Source organism: Mus musculus, chromosome 10, assembly GCF_000001635.26.
Source record: "Mus musculus strain C57BL/6J chromosome 10, GRCm38.p6 C57BL/6J".
Classification (NCBI taxonomy): Eukaryota; Metazoa; Chordata; class Mammalia; order Rodentia; family Muridae; genus Mus; species Mus musculus.
Window position 1 is genome coordinate 78,977,623 of NC_000076.6, and position 10,534 is coordinate 78,988,156.

At 37.7% G+C, this 10,534-nt stretch overlaps 1 protein-coding gene across 1 annotated transcript; it reads left to right on the plus strand.

Annotated features, from left to right (window-relative positions):
* Positions 1–3,427: 3,427 nt before the first annotated feature.
* Olfr1352 (olfactory receptor 1352) lies at positions 3,428–7,099 on the plus strand. Its single transcript, NM_147071.2, has 2 exons — positions 3,428–3,658; positions 6,157–7,099. Exon 2 carries the CDS (start codon positions 6,170–6,172, stop codon positions 7,097–7,099), a length of 930 nt encoding a protein of 309 aa, NP_667282.1. The 5' UTR covers positions 3,428–3,658; positions 6,157–6,169.
* The last annotated feature ends 3,435 nt before the right edge of the window (positions 7,100–10,534 follow it).

Genomic DNA, 10,534 nt, shown 5'->3' on the forward strand with positions numbered 1-10,534 from the left:
GAAAGGGCAATTCTCAAATTCATTTGGAGCAACAAAAATCCGGGATAGTGAAAACTATTCTCAATAATAAGAGAAATTCTGTAGGAATCACCATCCTTAAACTCAAGGTCTACTACAGAGCAATAGTGATAAAAAGTACATGGTATTGGTACAGAGACAGGCAGGTAGATCAGTGGAATAGAATTTAAGATCCAGAATTAAACCCACACAACTATGGTCACCTGATCTTTGACAAGGTAGCTAAAACCATACAGTGAAAAAAAAAAAGAATATATTCAATAAATGGTACTGGCTCAAGTGAATGTAGGCATGTAAAAGAATGCAAATTGATTCATTCTTATCTCTTGGTACAAAGCTCAAGTTCAAGTGGATCAAGGACCTTCATATAAAACCTGATACACTGAATCTAGTAGAAGAGAAAGTGGAAAAGAACACATTGGCACAGGGGAAAATTTCCAGAACAGAACACCAATGGCCCAGGCTCTAAGATCGACTATTGAGAAATGGGACCTCATAAAATTGCAAAGATTATGTAAGGCAAATGACACTGTCATCATGACAAAACAGCAACTTACAGATTGGTAAAGATCTTTTACCAATCCTACATCCAATAGAGGGCTAGTATCCAAAATATACAAAGAACTCAAAAAGTTGGACTCAGAGAGCCAAATAACCCTATTTAAAAATGGGGTACAGAGCTAAACAAAATTCTCAACTGTGGAATTTCAAATGGCTGAGAAGTATGTAAAGAAATATTCAACATCCTTAGTCATCTGGGAAATGCAAATCAAAACACCCCTGATATTCCACCTCACACCAATCAGAATGGCTAAGATAAAAAACTCAGGTGACAGCAGATGTTTGCGAGGATGTGGAGGAAGAGGAACACTCCTCCATTGCTGGTGGGATTGCAAGCTGGTACAACCACTATGGAAATTAGTCTGGCGGTTCCTCTAAAAACTTGACTTAGTACCACCTGAGGACCCAGCTATGCCACTCCTGGGACTATACCCAGAAGATGCTCCAACATATAACAAGGACACATGCTCCACTAAGTTCATAGCAGCCTTATTTATAATAGCCAGAAGCTGAAAACAACCCAACTGTCCCTCAATTGTGGAATGGATACAGAAATTGTGGTACATTTCACTCAGCTATTAAAAACAACTTCATTAAATTTGCAAACAAATGGATGGAACTAGAAAATATTATCCTGAGTGAGGCAACACAGTCACAAAAGAACACACATGGTATGTACTCAGTCACAAGTGGGTATTTCTAAAAAACCTCGGAATACTCACGATACAACTCATAGACTGTATGAAGCTCAAGAAGGAAGACCAAAGTGTGGATGCTGCACATCCTACTCAGGAAAGGTAAGAAAATAATCAAGAGAGGTAGAGGGAGGAAGGAATTTGGTAGGGAAAGAGGAGGGGGAAAGGGTGAGCGATCAGGTGAGCGAGGAGATGGGGGATTTACAGAGGGTCAAGAAATTGAACAGAAGTGTGTACAGTGGGGGTTGGGAAACTGGGGGTAGCCACCAGAAAGTCCCAGATACCAGGAAAGTAAGAGGCTTCCAGGACCCAATGGCATGACATCAACTGAAACACCCAACAAAGTGAGAACCTGTAGAGACCATATCCAATGGTTAGGCATGTCCCCTGGTTGAGGGATGGGGCCAACCACCCATCTAAAAAATTTAACCCATACTTGCTCCTGGCTAAAGGAAATATAGGGACAGAGTGGAGCAGAGACTGAAGGAAAAGGCATCCAGAGACTGCCTGGGGATCCATCCCATATGCAGTCACTAAACCTAGGCACTATTGCTGATGCCTAGAAGTGGTTGCTGACAGGAGCATGTTATAATTCTCTCCTGCGAGACACTGCCAGAGTCTGACAAATACAGATACGGATGTTTGCAGCCAACCATAAAACTGAGTACAGGGACCACAATGGAGGAGTTAGGGGAAGGACTGAAGGAGCTGAAGGGGTTTACAACCCCATAGAAAGAACAACAATATCAACCAACCAGACCACTCAGAGCTATCAAGGACTAAACCACCAACCAAAGAGTACACATGGAGGGACCCATGGCTTCAGCTGCTTATGTAGCAGAGGATGGCCTTACCTGGCTTCAGTGGTAGGGGAGGCCCTTGGTCCTGTGAAGGGTTGATGCCCCAGTGTAGGGGAATGCTGGGGCAGTGAGGTGAGAGGGAGTGGGTAGGTGGGGGGGGGCACTTTCATAGAAGCAGGGAGAGGGGGAATGAGATAAGGATTTTTGGAGGTGAAACTGGAAATGAGGATAACATTTGAAGTGTAAATAAATGTAATAATCAATAGAAAAATAAGAATAAAAATTTAAGAGTGTATACCACCTGTGGAGTGCATTTAGTGTTGCTCATATGGCTGACCAATTAGGATGGGAAAACCTATTGTTTGACTTGTCCTTGGAGAAGAACGGGAAAGGAATTCTCTCTCTCTCTCTCTCTCTCTCTCTCTCTCTCTCTCTCTCTCTCTCTCCATATATATATATATATGTGTGTGTGTGTGTGTGTGTGTGTGTGTGTGTGTGTGTGTGTGTGTATTCATGAGTAGTTGGCTAGTTTAGAGTACCAGATGTGAATTCTTCCCTATAGAGTGAGATTTAAACCCAATAACTATTGGTTACCTCCAGTATATAAGAGCTATTGTTATATCATTTGGGATATATTGTCATTCTGGTCATTGTTGTGGTTCATAGACTTTACAATTGGGTAGTACTATTGATTCATATTCTTCCCGTACCTTCTATACAGCTACAAAACACTCCTGCACCTAAGGCTCAGAGAACATTGTGGAATAGTGACAAAAAGATTGTAAGAGCCAGATTATCAAGGACTTTGCTTTGAGATCATGTCACCTAGTAATGCCAGAAGCTATACCATAAAATATCACTAAAATGGCTTCTCAAATGTGAACTGAACATGGTCCACATAAATCACTATACCAGACTGGGTGAAGGAAAACCCAAGATGTTCCCATTCTACACAAAGAACTATAGGCAACTGAGGAAAACGGAATAGAGAGAGTGGACTTCCCCATGGAAAAGCATAATAATTAAAACCTGGTGTCAAATATTCAGCCCTGAAAATATACATACATACAGGTAGCATTAAGTAGTCTGAACATGTGTTTTATACATATATATATATATATATCCTTATATAAATGTAATAACAGCCTCTTTAAAAAGAGACCATGAATTTTTGGAGTGTGAGCAATGAGGTCAGGTCTCTGGACAGTATGTAAGTCTATGGAAAAGGAAGAAGGAAAAACAAACTCAGATTTACTGGATTGTAACCTGGACCCCAAGGGAAAGTGAATCAGGAGAATCCAGGCCAGTGTCCCACAGGGAAATTGTGAAGTTAGAGAATGATGAAAGCAGAGAAGATTGTGTCTAATGAGTAGATATAGAGAGCTGAAGCTGCCTCCTATGATGACTCTTGGACTGAACAGCACTAGGCTAGATAAGATGTGAGCTATCTTTTGCTGTCTTAAGTCTCAATAGAGAGCAACCTGTATTCCTTCCTGCTTTCTTGTGTGAGGCAGAGCTTCAATCTCCCCATCAAAGAAAGACCTGGATCTTCACAGATATCTTCTTCCATAGCCTTGTGTCCAGGTGTGTTGGAGAGCTCAGTAGATACTGCATGGAGGGGAAGAGAATGAATTATGAGAACACTTATTAGCTGAGAGCTGGGTCCCTAGCCCAGACTGGGAATGCTGGGCTTGCCTGCTCTGTGGTTCATCATTTATTTAAAATATGTTATTTATTTGTTACTATTTATCTGCTAATTATTTGTATGGGTTAATAATATTAACCTGAGAAATGAATGTTGAGCTGATTATCACCAGGTTCTTGGCTGACAATGCATTGGTAGAAGGCTTAAAATGTTTCTAGCAAAATAATTTAATCCTGAGAATTTTTGAAATTACAAGAAGTTCCTAAACAGGGTATAAGTTATGGAGTGGATTTTTTTTTTTCAGATGAGACACACTCAATTATGTTTATACTGAGAAGAATGCAGAGAAAGGAGTTCTTGAAAAATACCTAGAAATACCAAGCAATAGAAAAGTCCTAAGTGAACCTTTCAGTGTGTATTACCCTTTTTCCTCTGAGTATCCACATTGAAACTGTTATATGTGAGTGAGCATATGCCTATCAGCCTTAGTCCATAATTATTTCTTTTTTGTGTGTCTGTTTTCTTTTTTCTTGGTTATTTTATTTATTTACATTTCAAATGTTATCCTCATTTCCAGTTTCCCCTCCATAACCACCTTCTGCCCTCCTTCTCCCCAAAATTATTTCAATATTGCAAAACTGTGTGAGTTTATGTTTATTAGTCATTTTCTTTCTGTGGTCCGGGGCTCTGATAAAGTCTTTCTCCTGTACACTGAGGCTGAACACTTTTAATTCTAGTTTCCAATGCTTTCTATCAAGGAAGTATTACTGTGTTTTGCCTGCATAAACTACCCTTGCTATGTAGCACTTTAACCTATGTATTTTACCCTATGTCCATTTTATCCCTGTTATTACTTTTTTCATATACGTGTATGTATGTTTACATAAATGAGCCAAGAAAGTCAGTAAAATTTAACGCTGTGCTCATTTGTTCGTGAAAAGCTTTAAAAAATGAAAACTCTAGAGTACTACAATAGAGAAAAATGGCATGTCCAGTGACTAATTAGTGTGAATAGATCACTAGCAACAAAGGCTCAGGTGCTATGGTGGAGGTAGTGGGAGTTTATATATGCATAGTTCTCAGAGCTGGGATTTCCTGGACTCATATTTTCCAATATGATTCTTATAATACGAAGTGAAAACTAATTTTATTTAATCATAGAAGTCAAGGTATCCACTTTGTTCAGCGAATGTCTTTATACCAAAATTAATAACAAGCAATAAGCGTATATTGTGAATGATATGACATTTCTGTCCCAGCTGGGAAACCTCCACATTTCTCAACCTCCTGTGATGTCGGTTGTCATTACTTCCCTTTCTCATTGACATTGGCTTCTGTATGGTAATGAATATCTAGAAAAAAAAAATCACCTACTATTTCTGACAGGTAAAAATTTCTGAGAAAAGTTCCTGACTCTTTATATCTCCTCCTCTTCATCCTCTTCTTACTCTTCCTCCTCCTGTTCATCTCCCGCAACATAATCCTATCATCCTTCTCCTTCTTCTTCAATCATAATTATCATCATCATCATCTTCGTTGTCGTCCCTTCCTTCTCTTCCTCCTTGCAATTGCTATTTGCATATTGTATAACATGATTGGTTTTATTATGATTTATTTGTATATCATATAATTTTTTGAGTCATTTTAACCAATTTTTTATTTTGTATTTGGAGAGATGGAGATATGGTTGAGCTGATAAAGACTAGAATCACAACCAGAAATATTTGTAGTGTTCCCAGAACAGAAGACAACTTGGGGGGTGCTTTTCTCCTTGTATCATGCTGGTTGAGCCTCAGCTTCTCAGGCTTTGTGGTCTCTGCTTAGATCATCTTCTCTGCCAGCAATGTCTGGTCATCTATAGAAACTAGTCTTTCTGTGTGATGATGATATGGATTATTGAGACTGTGTTACAGAGTCTTTATACTCCAACGCCTCACATATACCTCTGTGTGCTTACTCCACTATACACACTTTTATTCATAAAATCTCCACCATTTTTTGGTGTCATATTATTACTTATTTTAAAAGAATTTTAGTGATGTATAATTGCTTTTTATACAGACCAGAAATATTTAATGCCTATAATATAGTTAATTTGTTTATACAAAGTATTTTATACAGAAAAATATTAAACTGCTAATTTCTTTATCTGGATGTTTTTGTGTGTTGTTGATGTGTGGAGACTTTTGTTTCTCAGCAGTCAATACATATTTCTCAACCTTAAGAAATAATTTCTAATTAAATCTGTTGCATATATAACCTCTTGGGGGAAAGAAATCTCAGTGTAAGACAGGGATTCCTAATCAGTAATAGCACTAGAGTTGCCCATGAATAAAATTAGGAAATTTGTTTGCTGTAGAATTCAAATTATATTGTTTATTCCTTTTAACAATGTCAATTTTCATGAATATTTCTGATGTTATTTTTTTTGTCATAGTGATATACAGCACATGGAGCCAAGAAACAATACTCATATTTTAGAATTTTTTCTATTGGGATTTTCACAGGACCCAAACTTGCAGCCTGTTATATGTGGCCTTTTCCTCTCCATGTACTTGATCACTGTAGTTGGAAACTTGCTCATTATTCTCACCATCATCTCAGATGCCAACTTGCATACACCCATGTACTTTTTTCTCTCTAACCTGTCATTTGTGGATATCTGCTTTGTTTCCACCACTGTCCCAAAAATGCTTGTGAATATTCAAACAAAGAGAAAATCCATTAGCTATGCAGATTGCATCACCCAGATGTACTTTTTTCTGATTTTTGTGGAATTGGACAACTTCCTCCTGGCTGTAATGGCCTATGACCGTTATGTGGCCATCTGCCATCCACTGCATTATACTGGTATCATGAATCGCAGACTCTGTGGATTTTTGGTTCTTGTATGCTGGATTGTGAGTGTTCTGCATGCCTTGTTACAAAGCATGATGGTGCTGCGGCTGTCCTTCTGCACAGACTTGGAAATCCCACACTTCTTCTGTGAATTGAATCAGGTGGCACAGCTAACCTGTTCTGACACCTTTCTCAATGATGTGGTCATGTATTTTGCACTTGTTTTATTAGCCATTGTTCCTCTGTTTGGCATCCTTTACTCTTACTCCAAGATAGTATCCTCCATACGAGCAATGTCCACAGTTCAGGGGAAGTATAAAGCATTTTCCACCTGTGCATCTCATCTCTCCGTTGTCTCCTTATTTTACTTCACTGGTCTAGGAGTATACCTCAGTTCTGCAGTAAGTCACAGCTCACAAGCAAGTGCAACAGCCTCTGTGATGTACACAGTGGTGACTCCCATGCTAAACCCTTTCATCTACAGCCTGAGGAATAAAGATGTAAAAGGAGCCCTGAAGAGGCTCTTAGGGGTAAAACTATGAGTGATTTCTTTACCCTGGGGTTAAAGAATTTACTTTTATTGCAGTCATCAAAGCTTCAAAGACAGAAGCTTGGATTCTATTATTAGACGGTAGAAGCTGAAAGTGTTTTATTTATTTTCTTGAGTATGCATTACTTTAGTCCAACCTTAGTACTTTAGACAAACCTTGATTAAGTGTTCTACTTTGTCAGCATTTGTTCCACATGTGGTCACAACTTCCCAGTTATTCCAAACACCAGACCAGAACTATTTGAAAATGCATTTACCTCATCTGAAACTTGCCTTTTAAGATATAAGCCAAATTATCTTAAAAGTACATTTTTCTAGCATGATGTATATTAAGTTCAGAAATATTTTGTTTTACAGAAAGATACTCATGAGTTTTACTGTATATTAACCATAAAAGGTGCATTTAGTATTTAATGCAATTCATAAGCTTTTTGTAGAGGAAGTTCTGAGAGCATAACTTTCTTCTGCATGAAAATTTTTTACATAACTACATCGATTGTTTTTTATAATATGTGCTTTAATATATCAGTATGTTTTATAATGGAAGATTGCAGCCTTTAACAGTTCATCATTTATATTGATATTTGCATCTATTTGTGGGCTATAATGTGATGTTTTAACTCATGTATACAATGAGTAGTGGTCAAGTCAAGGTAGCTAGCATATCTATCACATTAAATATTAATCAAATTTTGAGAGTGAATATATTCAAATGTCCTTTGTTCTCAGAATTTTAACACATACCATGTATCATTGTTAATCGTGTTCACCTTACTGTGCACTGAGTGACAGATTTTTTTCTACCTAACAGTAATCTCCTCTTAAGGATCTCCTTTTCAGCTTGTTGCCCAAGTCCAGAAGCAAAAGAGGCTATGAATCTGTCCATTCTACCATTAATTTCATGGCTGACTTTCTTTTTTTTAAAAAAAAATATAAACAATGAGACCTTTAAAATCCACATATCTTTGCCTGAGAAAGTTTCCTGTGACCAAACATACCTGGTTATACAATGTACAAATACAAGTCAAATATTGAGTGAAAATGAATCATAAAGAAATATGTTTTAAAACAAGTCTCTGAGAAAGATATAACTTCACCAGTTGTTGAAGATGAAAACACATGCCATGTAAATGTAGTGGATGGGATTGTTGGTCTGATACATCCAATGGAAAGACATGGCAATTTGGTATTTATACTGTGAAGAGTGGAGTCAGGAGTGTATAAAGTCTTTATTTTTATAAGTAAAATATGAATTCCTTTAAAATTAGAGATATATCTGTAAAGTAAAATCACTGGAGTACATAACATACATTGGTCTATCATCTGGGAAAATGATTTCAAAAAGTACTTTTGGAGAGTATGTGGTATAACACCATGCATAACACAAAATGGCTCCATGCAATGTCAGGACCAAGGGTACAGTAAAGTTACAAATTGTATTATTGTATCATTTACTGCTGTAAGCATTTCATATTCATTCAATGTTTGATTTTTAATTATTTTGTAGTAATTACATATTCAGAAATGCTTTATTATTGCAATTTTTAAGCCTAGCAGGATTTTTCTTAATTCATAGAACATATTTTGATCATAAGCTTTCTCCTCTCCCAACTCCTCCCAATCCGTTTACCCTTCTTCTTTATCCCTTTCTCTCTCTTAATAATCCAAAACTTACACAAAGCCAAAACAAAAAAATTACAGACACACACTTAAAAAGGACCATTTTGTATTGGCTAGCTACTCCTGAGCATGAGGCCTGCTCTGGAATATGCTATATATACACCAAATATTGATTTTCCAGCTCCCAGCAACTATGATTTGTAAATAACTTAGCTGGGAAAAGAACTTTTCGTTTATTTTCCCTTGTCTGTGCTGGAATTTTGTATGACTTGAGCTTATTTAGATCTTATGCATGTTGCATAATCTCTGTAAATTTGTATGGGCACCAGACCTGTTGTGTCTAGAAAATACTATTTCCATAAAGTTGTCTACCACTTCTGGCTCTTTCAATCATTCTGCTTCCTCTTCAGCATAGATACTTAGCCTTGAGAATGAGGTTATAATAAAGACATACTTTTTTGGACTAAATGCATGAATGTCTCTCACTCTCCAATCATCATTCAGTTGTGAGTATTTGTGTTTGCTAAACTACTCTGATAAAGGCTGAGAAATGCACTCATATGTAGGTATAAACATTTTATAAATATTTCATTAAGAGTTGTTTTATTGAAAAGTTCCTTTAATAGAATAATAGTAGTAGACTTTCCCTTAGTATTTATGGTATCAAATATGGAAAAAATCAAGCTGGTGCTCAAGGAGAAACTTCATCCCTATTGAAAATCATTTACAAGTACTGAAAAGTACTATACACAGTAATGAAAGAGAGAAAGAAATAAGTTTTATCTAGCTATGAACCCTACAAGCTAAAACTTGGGCCTGCAAGATATATACACACTGGTGCAACAGTGGAATGGTATTATAAGAGTAACCATAAAAAGCCAGGAGTACACAGGCAGCAGAAGCAGTGGAGCAGCTGGGACAGGGTCCTTCCTGCCTCCATCTGCATCCAGGAGCTGGGGTGTTCCACCGCCCTCTATGCACTGGCCCTGCCAGGGGAGAGCTGGTCTTCCAGGAGTGCTGACATAGGCTTACAGGCCCACAGGAGACAGAAAGACCAACCAACACTAGATATAACCAGATGGTAAAAGGCAAGCACCAAAATCTTACGAACAGAAACCAAGGCTACATGGTGTCATCAGAACACAGTTCTCCCAGAACAGCAAGTCCTGATATCCCAACATACTGGAAAAGCAAGATGTGGATTTAAAATCACATCTCATGATGCTGATAAATGTGGATAGCCCCAGGGCTAATTATATTTGATGTTAAATCCGGGCTGCGAACAAATTAACACTCTGGTGATTTCCTGTAAACCTGCTTCCCACCTTAATTTGTAAAATAAAGGAGAGCTGATGATTGGGCAGATAAAGGGAAGGCAGAATGGAAGGTGGGGAGAGAGAAAAGAAGGAGAAATTTTAAAAAAAGGGAGAGGACACAGAGGAGAAGGAAGAAGAAAAGTGGAACAGAAGCACATGGCCTGGAGAAACCACAAGTTCTAAGGGATCTCATAGATGTGGAAAATGGTAGTGTAGTGGTAGATCTGCCCAATCTAGGCACACAACATTCAATCATATTAACTGAGTTGTGTGTTCATTGCCAGAGCTTATTTGGGTTGTAGATTTACTGCAACAGATAGAGGACTTTAAGAAGGACATAAATAACTCCCTTAAAGAAATACAGAAGAACACAGGTAGACAGGTAGAAGCTCTTAAAGAGGAAACACAAAAATCCCTTAAAGAATTACAGAAAAACACAAGCAAACAGGTGAAGGAACTGAACAAAACCATCCAGGATCTAAAAATGGAAA